At 41.8% G+C, this 13,498-nt stretch overlaps 2 protein-coding genes across 2 annotated transcripts; one reads left to right on the forward strand and one right to left on the reverse strand.

The window, feature by feature from the left end:
• Positions 1-190: 190 nt before the first annotated feature.
• Positions 191-4,498, forward strand: sec22ba (SEC22 homolog B, vesicle trafficking protein a). Its single transcript, XM_048237568.1, has 5 exons — positions 191-433; positions 2,643-2,752; positions 3,300-3,460; positions 3,538-3,684; positions 3,914-4,498. The coding sequence occupies exons 1-5, from the start codon at positions 359-361 to the stop codon at positions 4,066-4,068; spliced, it is 648 nt and encodes a 215-aa protein (XP_048093525.1). The 5' UTR covers positions 191-358; the 3' UTR covers positions 4,069-4,498.
• imp3 (IMP U3 small nucleolar ribonucleoprotein 3) lies at positions 4,467-7,162 on the reverse strand. The gene is made up of 7 exons (XM_048237577.1): positions 6,892-7,162; positions 6,665-6,772; positions 6,151-6,225; positions 5,531-5,610; positions 5,008-5,059; positions 4,821-4,893; positions 4,467-4,691 (listed from the first exon to the last, which is right to left on the reverse strand). Exons 1-7 carry the CDS (start codon positions 7,026-7,028, stop codon positions 4,665-4,667), a joined length of 552 nt encoding a protein of 183 aa, XP_048093534.1. The 5' UTR covers positions 7,029-7,162; the 3' UTR covers positions 4,467-4,664.
• Between the last annotated feature and the right edge of the window lie 6,336 nt (positions 7,163-13,498).

Raw genomic sequence — 13,498 nt, forward strand, 5'->3', positions numbered from 1 at the left:
AAGATTTACAATTAAAGTACAAATAAATAAAAAAAAAAACTAAATTTCTCAGAACTGTGGACAATCTTGATGCATCATTGATGATTTTATCCATAGACTGTATAAATCCAACACCTGTACAACGATGGGTACGGAACCTTTCTTTGTAGACATTGGAGATTTCGTCGGACTGTATTTGCACAGACACATCTCACCCTGGTCAGCGGCTCCCTAGCTCAGCACATTCCCACATTCCCCGTAGCCGTAACCCACTTGTAAATCTTTGCGGTACCAGAGCCCGTCTTATTAGACATTCTCTGGCGGTACCGTCAAAGCTTTAAATTGCAATTACAGAATCTAAAGAACATACAGTAGCAGGATGGTTCTGCTTACAATGATTGTTCGAGTGGCCGACGGATTGCCCCTTGCAGCATCAATTCAAGAAGATGAACAGGTTTGAATAAACTTTTATAGCACACGTTAGCTATGTCAACTATTTACTAAGTTCAGCGATTTTACTTTGAATTGATGTGATAAACCACGTTATGTTCTTGTATGCAAATATATGCAGGCTACGTTCACTTGTGTTACTATCAGGGATGTAGTGGAGGCTAAACGCAAGTAAACGCAGTTAATTATCCACCTCTGAAATTTCAGAAATAGAGTTTATTCACCTCTTATTCGAGTTTATCCGCCTCTCAGAAGAGTTTATTCACCAATTGCAACTTTTAACATTCTAAAATCACACTGTAGGCTATTACATTCGCAATATGTACACTCATCAACCATTTAATACCACTGGTATTGCCACCATCATCAAACATGTCCTGAATGCCAAAATAAACAGCAAAATACCCTCCGGTGTACGATGTACTAGTTTTTGAAATTTCAATAGTTGTACTACATACCATCAGCACCTGGAAAAAGAAGGGTGCACAGGGATTTTGAACCTTGATGTTCTGAATGCCTTTTTAAAAAAATCGATAGCCTACTGCACGGCGCAGTCCACGTCGCTGAGATCACAGAAATCATAGTTTAGCCACCTCTTATTTTACCACTACATCCCTACTATCACAGATCAGTTTCGCTCGCAAAAAACTTATTTAGTTGATGGGCTACCAAACACTAACCGCAGTAATAAAGCTCATATACTGACGGGTCATTCCACGTCAGTTCAACCAGGGCCCACGCACTTAGGTCTCAAAAAAAATCTGAAAAAAAAAATACCAGGTGTACCTATGTTACCCAGGAGACACACTGTAAAATTACTCTTATGTAAGATCAATACTTTCCAAGATACAGCCAGTTTTACAGGGGAGGGGGGGAGGGGGTCGATTTTGTTCGGCCTCTTTTTTTGTCAAAGTTCACAAGCCCACAGCGCAAGAACTAAACCATGTAGGAGGCTCAAATGTTGCATGCTGGTACATAAATAGGAATAGTATGTAGCAAAATCGTCACGTTTGGTCTGGATAATCCTGCATGGTCATAGCTGTCCCTCAAAGTTGATACAAATTTTATTGGAGTTTTTGGCTGGGCTCTGTTTAAGCCTTCAGAAGACATATTTGTACTCAACATAGGCTCTTGATTTATTTTCCTTACTGAGATAAGTAGAAACATGGTCAAAGCTCAGGAAATGTGACATTTTTCAAAACAGTCTGAGTATCAAAGGTCATTTTAATGTTTTATGCCTATTATTTGGCCTTTCACAAATCAAATGGATCAACCTGGTCATTTTAGCAGCTACCTTACCTATATTTTTGGGGTTGCATGCACAAAAGAATGCTACACTCCATGTAACACAAATGCAACAACACTTTTTTGCAGTGAAAAATTCCACAAATTAAAACACAATAAATGTCACAATATATTGTGTGCAGGGCATTTTGTTCAGTTGTGAAGATATACCATACATAACAAATTGAATGACAAAAATCATGCTACGTGAGGTTTCAAACACAGAGGTGTAAAATGGCTTAAAATGTGAAACAGCAACATATTTGGGGACATTGCTTGTGCACTATGACATTGTGCTCCAGGCACAGAGTGCTTGGACGAGAATGCATTGTAGTTCTGCACTTGTCAGACAACAAGTGATTAGGTGACATTTTACTTGAAGCTTAACATTTGTGTTTCATTGTGGCCTGGTTCAGTATTCCATGTTTTCTGGCAGGTTTGTACTGTGGATTTTACAGTAGACTACTTGATGACGTGGACTGACTCATTCTTTCTACGTTCATCAGCTAGCTAGCTGACAAATACACCAAGCTTAGCAGCAGTTGTAATGGTTCTTCAAGAACTGAGTGAAGTGGTTCAGGTTGTATTAAATGTTATTGTGGGTGGACGGGTGAGTGATGCCTTTATATGGGGCGGGGCATGTCCCCCTCATTATGATTACAGCCTTGATTCTGTTTGAGGTAAGCTGGCTGGCAGAATAGGTCTAGTAGGAAAATGTCTGAATATTTTCCCACAGATTTTTAAGGAAGAAAAACAAACAAACAAAGAATAGGATATTTTGTCGACTGTACACAATCTGATAAAGCTCGGAATTCGACTAAGAAGTTTTCTAATATCAGCTTACTTCCTTTAAGTATTTGTACTTAGTTACTTCCCATCTCTACCAGCCTCCACGCATAGATAAATTGTAACTATTTTCTTTTTTGCAGTCGGGTCGGGACCTTCAACATTATCAGAGTCAAGCTAAGCAGCTATGCCGCAAACTCAATGGTGAAAGTCCCAGCAGATGCACTTTAGAGGCGGGGGCCATGAATTTTCAGTAAGTACTAGTTCTAGACAAGTATTCAGTAGCCTGGGAGAAAACAGACGAACATCAATTGAGATATGCGGTTTAGTGTCAACTAGGGTTGTGCAAAAATTCAGAATTGAATCAAGAATGACTCCTTAATTCCAATTCAATTCTTGAATTTGAATTGAGGTCAAAAACAGAATCTAGAATTACAGAATTAGAATTTGAATTAAAGAAAGTATAATTGAAAATGTTCAAGACTGGAATGCTCAAAAATTTACCTGTAATGGTCGGGTTTGAGGATCATGAAAACGTGCCCAAAATTAACATTCCTAACTCTATAGAACCAAGATCTTAGCATATGTGGTGAAATTCTGAGCTATGGCAATAGACTATAATGGAACAGTCGCTGCTTCTGCTCTGCATAAAGGAGCCAATTCAATTCAAATTCCAATTCATGAATTGAATGGAGGCCAATTCTAAATTTTGGAATTTTGCACAAGCCTGGTGTCAACCAGGCTAAGTATTCAGTGTTTGTAGCTGTGCAAGTTCTTCACAATGTCATCCATTTTACTAGCTTTGCCATAGAGAAAGGTATTTGCTACCTGGCCTTGTGCGAGGTTGGTTTCCCCAGAAAACTTGCGTTCGCATTCTTGGAGGACCTACAAACTGAGTTCAGTGAGCAGTATGGGAGAAAGGTACCTACAGTTTCACGGCCTTATTCCTTCATTGAGTTTGGTGAGTGGCTTTACTCTATTCAAAAATCATTTGAACCTACAACTGAATTGTTTATGACAAATGATCTCTATGTACAGACACATACATCCAGAAGGCAAAAAAATCATACATTGACAGCCGAGCACGAAGGAACTTGAGCAGCATCAACACGGAACTGCAGGATGTCCAAAGGATAATGGTAGCAAATATTGAGGAAGTACTTCAGAGAGGAGAGACTTTGTCAGGTAAGTTTGTCATATGAAGACTGAGACTAGATGTATTGTAGACTCCTTTTGTTAAAACACGCTTCTCTGCATATTGCCAAAGATCTGTTAGCAGCGTTTGAAACTTATACTAGGCTGCTGTTCAACTCTGGTTCTGTCAAAATTGCATTTCTTCAGTTATGTTGTTGCCGCAGTTAAGTCCATGCTATATGTATGCACTGGTTAATCAATATTTCTTTTCCTCCTGTAGCATTGGATTCCAAAGCCAGTAATTTGTCCAGCCTCTCCAAAAAGTACCGCAGTGATGCCAAGTACTTGAACACTCGATCCACATATGCCAAGGTGGCAGCTGTTGGTGTGTTTTTGATCACACTTATTGTGTATGTGCGTTTCTGGTGGCTCTGAGACCACCAAATTTAGGAAATCCTATTTGTACTGAAAGAACAGTAGGGTGCTGGTTCATTGGCAGCTCCAGAAAAGCTGTCATTACTAATGCTTTGGGCTGGGATGTCTTCTAGAATGTGGTTACACCGGTGTTTGGATATAAAGCAACTTTTCCTGTCTCTCTGAACATGCGCAAATAGGTGTGAGGCAATTGTAATACTCATCTAGACATTCAGTATGATAAGACATTTTCAGCAGTGTCTGAAATCTACACAGAATTTTGACATGCATTTCACTTCCAATTGTTAGTAAGCTTATTATTGACTGTTACTTAATGTGATGTTAAAAGATATTTGACAAAATGTGGTTAACTATTGTAGATGAGTAAATGGCAAAATTAATGTGTTTCAGAAAGGGTATTCAGGACACATAATGAGTATTCTTTATTGCACAGGAATATTTTTTATATAAAAAAACAAGAAAATTTTCCACAAAAGTTGTTTTCTGATGTTTTAGTTATGTATAAGATACGGAACAATCACAAAAGGGGCATATGCAGTTTTGAAGACGACATCCAAACAGAGGCCTGCTTGGATGGCTCCATTCTCTGTAGAAGTCTACACCACAAGGTCAAAGTCATCCCTCTGAAAACAACCAAAGTCATACATAATGTTAAAATATCTTGCCAGGGTAAAATTCAGAATATGACAGTAGTGTGCCATAAGTATATGGTTTTCAACAGAATTGGATTCAAAATCCAGTGTATTCCATACCTCTTCATTGTAATTCATGACATGCTGTTTAATCTTGGAAGAATCAACCCACGTTACAAAGTCCTCCATATTTCTATAATAATAGAATTAAACACAGAACTAAATTAAATAACTCCATTTATAACATGACACTCAACCACATCACACAGCAGGAAATCACTCATAGCAAAGTTCTACACAAGCTGACCTGGTGACGAGGAATGCAGGATCTGTAACAATTTCTGGTCCAACTCTGATGTCTTAGAAAGGAGTCAAGGGAAATCCGAATCATGCATACAACACACTGAGTTCGGTTTGGTTCCTCCATGGATGACTCAAGATACGAGTTAATGTGACAAAACAGAATCTTAACAGGAAAGGCTTGATGGATAAAACTCAACAAAAAGACTAATCATGCCTGCCTTGTAGGGCTGGACGATTTGGGGGAAATGTCAGATTTGTTGAACAGATATTGTGATTTGATGTCTAATTATTTTGGGAAAAGTCAACTTTCAGTTCAGTATAGCACATTTCACTAGGTTGGGCCACTTCTGATGGGTAAGCATTCCTAGTGCATGAGAAGCACAACACTAGTAGGTGAACTTCACTGTCTGTCACACCAGGAAGATGACATGAATGTAAAAAGAGATGTGACAAGATGAACCATGGGGACAGAGTTCCCAATTCTGCAGCCCTACTGCCTTGTTATTCAACAGGTTTAGTAAGGATACGTCCTTGCTCGATAAAGGTAATTGCTGTCTTCAGATTCTGTGCCATGCGTAATCGCACCATTACTGTTGGAAGGCGTCTCCTACAAAATTAAAGGCACACAAAAAGAATATTAAAGAACCAACACCTTTAACAATTAATTAATTTCAACAACTGATAAAGAAAGGACAACGGTTTGTTAACGCAGGCTTATATCTAAATCTGTAAAAACACTGAACATTTCTAATCGGCAGACCTGCTGTATTAGGTCAGATATGGTTTACAAAGAACACTTAATTTAGTTAAAGGCGCTCTTAGCGATGTCATACGTTTTTTAGGCTAAAACATTTTTTGTCACTTACAGCACACATCACCTCACCATCCGCTAGCTGCCTGTGTCTTGAATACACTAAAAAAAAACACGATCTCTGGACAACCCAGGCTCCAAAAACAGCCACAAAACAACTTGGGCAAACCTTGCCCATAAAAACATAAACTGTACCAGCAAATCACCGACGAGATGGTGCACGGGAGGAAGTAGCGAGCTAGCTTTCTGTTTTGTTTGAACGTCAACTGAAGTGACGTTTCCCAGCATCAGACAAAGGAGCACAAAAGCATTTGGCAAAGTGGCAATCCATCTTACCTGCAGAAGGAGGAGGCACTGACATTCTCAACTAAAGAGAGGTTCTGTTTGGTGGGGATCAATCCCACAGTGTACCTGTGAAGTTATTGTAAGCATTAAGTCAATGGCAACTTAGTAATGTTATAGATTTAACCAGGGGGCTATTCCAAATACGTGGTGACAAATCTGAGTTAACTCAAAGTAAGTGGTAGACCTCCTACAAGAAGAGCCCTATGGCATTGTTTTTTATTTTAGGAGAATGAAGCCATACAGCTCTTCTATTAAGAGGTTTACCACTTACTCGGAGTTAACTTAACTTAGATTTGTCACTAAACGTATTTGGACCCATAGCTCTAGTGCCCGGGTGCGTTTCCCAAAACCATAGTTGCTTACCTGTTAGCAACTTAGTTGGTTGGCAATGGGAAATTGCATTGCAACCAACAAAGTTGCTTACATAGTTAGCAACTATGGTTTTGGGAAACACGCCCCAGGTCAGTCCATTCCAAAAACATCATCAATTTTAAGTCACACTCACAGCTTTTCCAGGAGAAGCGCAGTACTGTGAGACCTGAATCCGTCCTTTTCGTCAAGGTCCCTGATTTTTCTACACAATTCTCTTATGTTACGACTTAATTTGTTGTACCTATAATAATAAAAGAAACAAAAGCACAACACACCCTTTTTCAATATGTCTACAAAACATGTAAACACGACACGGAGGTTCACATGCTAGTGAGATAGATGGCTAGCAGCATTACTTACTTTGTGTAGTCCTCTCTCTTCTCGATATGATATTTTCGTAGTATCTTAACCTCGTGCAAGTTATTGTCGACTTCCCAGTTTAAGAAATCGACCTTTTTTAAGAGCTTTTGCTCGTGAAATTTCAATTTACGCACCATTTTCAATTAAATTAGGGACTGAGAAACACTTCTACAATTTCACTTCAAGCTACAGTCATGTTTCGGAATCACACGTGAATTACTTCTACGTCCAATATCAGGCACACGTGACGATACACTGCCATCTAACGTACTGGAGGATCCGCGTCCTGGAAGAATTCTGTCATTGTAGCATAGTTTTTCCTTGTCCATAACGCAAGATGGTTAAATTACAAGTATAACATAGGCTACTAACACACATCAGCCGTAACATTGCATACAATTTGGCATGGGGCTCTTTCCAGTAGGCCTATGGTCATTCCTATGTACGCCAAAACTGTGCATGTTTGTTGGCAAAAAGCTCTTTTCATCTGACCATAGAACACAATTCCAGGCAAAGTCCCTGTAGCAGATAGCAACTCCAGCCATACCATCTCCTCATTTTGATAGGGGAAAATAGAAATGGATCCCTTTCCAGGCAAATTCCATTTGATTGTAACTTTTAAATTATTGTTTTAATTGAAACTTGGGCATTTTCAGGCCAATATACTTTTCCCCTTTTTTAATTATTATGTGTCCTCCTTGGTGCTTTGTAGGCACCTTTCTTCTGTTCACTGTATTTGTCAGAATTTGTATTTTTCTCTCTTGCTGTTGTAGGCCTATAGTACTCTGGATCATCTCCTCTGGCCTCCATTGCCACTGTTTGTTTCTGAATCAGTCATAGACATGGACGGAAGCCCATGAATCGCGCAGGTTCAACACAACGCAGGTTACACTTCATCACCCTCAGAGTTTCTCACAGTCCTAGAATAATGTAGAACTAGAGGTACAAAAGCAGGTCAAAATATGACCGCCGCTCAGTCCTGCACATTATCACCGCAAAAATAAATCATGCTTGTCAATTTGTCTCCATCCCCTACTCTTGCAACTTTTGTGTATGTAAATGAGTGTGTGCATGTGTGCGTTTGCTTTTGTGTATGCATGCTTGTGTGTGTGTTTCACTTGTGAGTGTGTGTGTGTGTGTGTGTGTGTGTGTGTGTGTGTGTGCGTGTGTGTGTGTGTCTGCTTGCCTGCATGTGTGTGTGTGTGTGTTCACTTGTGAGTGGGTGTGTGGGGGTAATAGGGCGTGTGTGTGTATGTGAGTGTCCCTGCTTGCCTGCATGCGTGTGTTTTATGTGTGTTTGCGTGTATGTAGGTGTGTTTTTGTGTGTGTGCATGTGTTTGTGGGTGTGTTTGTGCATGCGTTCCTGTGTATGTGCATGTGCCTGCCGTGTGTATGTATGCCTACATGTCTATCTATGTGTGTGTGTGTTTATGCATGAGTGTGATTATGTGTGTGTGTGTCTGCTTGTGTGTGTGTGTGTGTCAGTGTTGCGCGGTCCGCCCGAAATTAAGCGGTCACCCGTGGTTAGGAGTCATAAAAAAATATTGTAATGATTCGGGTCATTTGCGGGCGGGTCAGTTAAAATTAATTAAATATATATATATATATTTAAAAATACTTAAAAAAGGCTATCACGAGAAGGCTAGCATCAATATTTAACTCATAATTGCTTTTCAAAGATATCATTGGTTGAAGCATCTACTTGCCACATAGGTGGAGTAGTCTAGGTCAATTTTTAAAAGAAATGAACCCTGAAGGCAAATCATGTTAATTTTTGGCATACAACATTTTTAGGGGTTTTGAAGGGTGCTGAATTCAAATCTTCTGTATGCCAGGCTCAAAAATGTCCCATAATGCCTCAAAATTGAGAAATCCAATATGGCCGCCGCCGCCAGGTCAAAATCTAATTAATCACTTATCTTTTGGACTGTACAAGGTAAAAACCTGAATGTAATGTGCTTTTATAGGTTTTCACATATAGGGAATTCAATGTCATGCTCAGATTTAAGATCAAGACTAGAGAAAATGCTTGAAATTAATGTACATGGTTAAAATTGTTGTCTCGGATAATGAATAATTCATGAAAAAGAGGACCATGAAACAGGTTGATGGCTTTCTGAAGAATTTACTTGAAACATGTTTAGAAGCAAGGTTGATTACTGTATTTTAACTATCTATTTATATTATTTATCTGTATTTTAACTATTTATTTAGTATTTGAAGAAAAAGCTTGAAACTCTTAAGCTAAATGCCTATTTTAACTATCTATTTATATTATTTATCTGTATTTATCTGTATTTTAATAATGTATTTAATAATGCATATTTACCTATTTATTTAGTAATTAATCCATTCTATTTTATTTAATTCTTTAAACTTCTAGGTATGAAGAGGTAGGCTACACTAGGCGAGGATCACATTAGCCAGCGGCAAGCGGCAGCGGCAAACGTAACGCAACACTCAGACCATAATACGTTTTGTCTCATTCCTAAGCAACACAAACGGTTTGTCAGTTGAATACGCCCGCGTTGCGCTTTGAAAGTTAAACCAAGTTCAATGCTCAGCTTGTTCAACGCTAGCGTTACGTTCCGCTGCCGAACCATAGAGAACAATAGGAAACCTGCCGCTTGCCGCTGGCTAATGTGATCCCCGCCTTAGGCTATCCTAATCATCCTCATCCTCCTCCTCTCCAGCAGTGTTCTGACAGGTGCTGCTGCAGTTGCATGACTCCATGCATAACATGCCACTTTTCCTGCAACTGCAGCGCAGGCTTAGACATCCCTTGAAGCAACCACAGGAGGTGATCTCCTTACAAGCTTTTTGAATTGGTGAGAGATAGTAGCCTTTCCAACATGCGAAAGGCTGATTGGTTGTGGCTCGCTCCCCCCAGTGGATGAAGCTTTGGAGCCCCTCTTCTCCTCTCCCAACTCCCTCTTTGGTGGTCCCTCCTGCCTCAGTGCCAATGGCAGGACTATGGAGGCTGCTAGGTAAGCTGCATAGGCCCACAGCGATTCAAGCCCGCCTGTTCGACACCTCTCTGGTCTCTTGCAAAGCAGTGCCAGTGATCCCACTATTTTGAGAGAGCTCCAGTCAGCCTCTGTGTGCCTCGCTGCAGTGTCTAAGGAGCAGGTAGTGGCATCAGGCCGCTCCTTGGCTCAGTTTTGGGTAACTAGACGCCATCTCTGGCTGTCTCAATCTCAGCTCCAGCAGGCAGACAGAGAGCGTCTTTTGAGAGTTCCGGTGGAGCCTGGGTCCATGTTCGGCCCACAGGCAACCACACTGTTGTAGCAGGCGCGTGACAGCTGCCGCTGTGCAGAAGAGGTGTCAGGGTCTCTTGGCAGGCATGCCAGGGGTGCTAGGCGCCCTAGGGCATTCACGCCTCAGCCACCACACCTACCTTGGGGCATCCGTCTTGGGGGCCGACTGATTTCAGGCAGCGGCTTCAGGCATCCCCGGGGGGGCCAGCGTGCTAGTCCCCGTGGTCCCTCCAGGCGCCCTCTTCGTTCCTGACAATCTGCGGGCCAGCCAGCCTCACCTCTGAGTGCACAGGGGACCTTCATCCTAAGGGTACCTCCGGTCCCTGAGGTGCAGATTCATCACAGTTCCGAGGGTGCGGCAGGCCATCAATGCAGGGGACTGGTTTCCTACCATCAACCTGCAGGATGGTTATTTTCAGATACCCATCTGGCCGGGGCATTGGCGGTTCCTGAGGTTTGCGTTTGAGGGTCGGGTCAAAGTCCTCCCATTTGGAATCTCTCTGGCCCCCCGAACCTTCACCAGGTGCATGGATGCACTTCTTGCACCCATGAGGCAGCGGGGGCTCAGGATATTAAACTATCTAGACGACTGGCTCATCTGTGCAACCTCAGAAGTGCAATGCCGACTACACGTGGCCTTGCTGTTAAAGCACATTCAGGACTTGAGCTTGCGCCTCAATCCCAAGAAAAGCAGGCTCCAGCCTTCCCAGGTCATGGTCCTGGACTCCAGGAGGGCATCCGTGACTCTCTCACCGGCGAGACAGCAGTCTTTCGCCACATGTCTCAGTCGCTTCCGTTTGCACTCCAGGTGGGAGTGGAATCTCTGCCTTCGCCTCTTGGGCCTTATGGTGTCAATGGTGCAGGTAGTCCCCCTTGCCCTCCTTCACATGTGCCCAGTCCAGAGGTGCCTGTTGAGCCTAGGCCTGTGCCCCAAGGCCCTCCCAGGCCAAGGTGACTGTGTCCCGCAGGCTTCACAGGGCCCTACACTGGTGGAGAGATCCCGCCAACACAGAGAGGGGGAGTGCCATGGGACCGGTGATTCGTCGCCGGGTCGTATTTACAGACGCATCCCCAGTAGGCTGGGGCGCCGTTCTCGATGGTCAGGGCATCAATGGTCTCTGGACAGAACCTTGGCTATCCCAGCACATCAATATCCTGGAGCTGAGGGCCGCTCTCCTCACCCTCCGGCACTTTCTACCGTGGCTAAGAGGCCAACATGTGATGATGAGGACCGACAGCATGGTGACTGCGGCCTACATCAACAGACAGGGGGGCTTGGGGTCTCCAGGTCTTTGCAGCCTGGCGACAGACCTGTGGATCTGGGCTCATCCCCTGTTCAGCTCTTTCAGAGCAGTTCATGTGCCGGGGGCCTTGAATGCTGTGGGCAACATCTTGTCAAGAGGGGGCCCACATCCTGGAGAGTGGAGGCTCTAGTTAGCTTCTTCCTATTCACAAAGGCTAACTAGCTAACGTGTTTTCAGTTTCTTATAATATATTAATTATTCAGTTAGCCTATACATAATCCTCACATAACAATCTTTACATGCTATTACAGACGTATTACATGGTCCAAAACAAATTGTTATGATATTATGTTATAGTTTACCTGTTACTGCTGAGCATCATGTGAGGGTAGCGATATAATTCACAAGCGCCTTCTCAGTGTATAGGTAGAGGGTGTGGCCTCATTTAGGGTTACATATGGGTATTTGTGTGTGTAGGGGTAAGGGTAGGGGTGGGATGGGCAAACATGTCATCATAGCACCCTGGACATCAAAACAATAGCCTCAGGTACAATATTTCATTAGTAGGCAAATCTAGTAGTAACAGTTCGGCATTTAGCTTAGAGTTTCAAGCATTTTATTCAAATACTAAATAAATAGTTAAAATACAGATAAATAATATAAATAGATAGTTAAAATACAGTAATCAACCTTGCTTCTAAACATGTTTCAAGTAAATTCTTCAGAAAGCCATCAACCTGTTTCATGGTCCAATTTTTCATGAATTATTCATTATCCGAGACAACAATTTTAACCATGTACATTCATTTCAAGCATTTTCTCTAGTCTTGATCTTAAATCTGAGCATGGCATTGAATTCTCTATATGTGAAAACCTATAAAAGCACATTACATTCAGGTTTTTACCTTGTACAGTCCAAAAGATAAGTGATTCATTAGATTTTGACCTGGCGGCGGCGGCCATATTTGATTTCTCCATTTTGAGGCATTATGGGACATTTTTGAGCCTGGCATAAAGAAGATTTGAATTCAGCAACCTTCAAAACCCTTAAAAATGTTGTATGCCAGAAATTAACATGATTTGCCTTCGGGGCTTTAAATAAGCACATTTTCCAAAATCCTGCCTAGTCTAGAGACTGTTAAGAAGCTGAAGACACGAGAAGTTAAAATAATAAAGACACCCCTCCAGGAAAAGCGATGGGAAATATTAATTTATTTTAATATAATAATAATATTATGGGAAATATTTGGAAAGGTTCTTAAAGAAGATGACAGTAGTGCAAATTGTGTTCTATTTCTTGCGAAGCCATTTAAAAGAATGACAGCCACAAAAAAGGCACGACCGGCCTACCAGAAAGCTTAACATAACCAGATCTGCGAGGCACATTCTAGGGATAAGCTACATGTCATTAGTTATGACATTTCTTTTCCTTTTTGCCTTTTCTGATAGCAGAATGTAGGCTACAGTGTGCCACTGCCAAGTATGGTAGTTATTTGAGCTAAGCTCATCACAAACGCGGCACTGGTAGACTAAGCCCTTATTATAGTCATCATGGTTGTAAAACAGGATATTACCTTTTGCACTGTGTCTGGCCTCGCGCCACCAGATGTCGCTAGACAGGTTTTTCAACATCGAAGGTGAGCAGAAGCACCGACGAGTTGAAATATGACACATACATTTTTATTGTGGTGTGAAAACCAAGATATCCACATCACGGGCAGAGGACATTCGGTATGGACAGAATTAACAGGCTCCTGTAGATTATTCCTGTAGCGCCGTCGGTGTGACTTGAGGGGAGAGGTGCGTCACTCGTAGGCTACATTCTTCCAGTTGTTCAGGTAGGCTACACACAATACGACCTTAAAAACTTATAGTGTAACTTCTAAAAATCTGCTTGCCAGCTATTGAGAAGACCTCAGTCGAACTCTGATTTGTGTTTCTCTGAACTAGTCTGTTGCCACTCTGTCGCCGTCCATACACGTGTGTATAAATTCAAGAAGCCTCTTTAGATCTAGGCCTATATGTAAAAAGGGCGGTAGGCTATTTAAATATCATTATATGTCACAGAATGGTCTGTGGTCAGGCTTGGTTTGTTTTGTTATCCCA

The sequence above is a fragment of the Alosa alosa genome, chromosome 1 (genome assembly GCF_017589495.1).
Source record: "Alosa alosa isolate M-15738 ecotype Scorff River chromosome 1, AALO_Geno_1.1, whole genome shotgun sequence".
Taxonomy (NCBI): Eukaryota; Metazoa; Chordata; class Actinopteri; order Clupeiformes; family Clupeidae; genus Alosa; species Alosa alosa.

What these genes read in the sequence shown, in the direction of transcription:
- sec22ba (XM_048237568.1), top strand. Translation starts at nt 359, where the DNA reads ATGGTTCTGCTTACAATGATTGTTCGAGTGGCCGACGGATTGCCCCTT. An exon ending in GCGGGGGCCATGAATTTTCA is followed by an intron (nt 2,753 to 3,299) that starts GTAAGTACTAGT and finishes CCATTTTACTAG; the next exon opens with CTTTGCCATAGAGAAAGGTA. An exon ending in GAGAGGAGAGACTTTGTCAG is followed by an intron (nt 3,685 to 3,913) that starts GTAAGTTTGTCA and finishes TTCCTCCTGTAG; the next exon opens with CATTGGATTCCAAAGCCAGT.
- imp3 (XM_048237577.1), bottom strand. Translation starts at nt 7,028, where the DNA reads ATGGTGCGTAAATTGAAATTTCACGAGCAAAAGCTCTTAAAAAAGGTC. An exon ending in GCGCTTCTCCTGGAAAAGCT is followed by an intron (nt 6,226 to 6,664) that starts GTGAGTGTGACT and finishes ATAACTTCACAG; the next exon opens with GTACACTGTGGGATTGATCC. An exon ending in TACCTTTATCGAGCAAGGAC is followed by an intron (nt 5,060 to 5,530) that starts GTATCCTTACTA and finishes CTCCTTTCTAAG; the next exon opens with ACATCAGAGTTGGACCAGAA.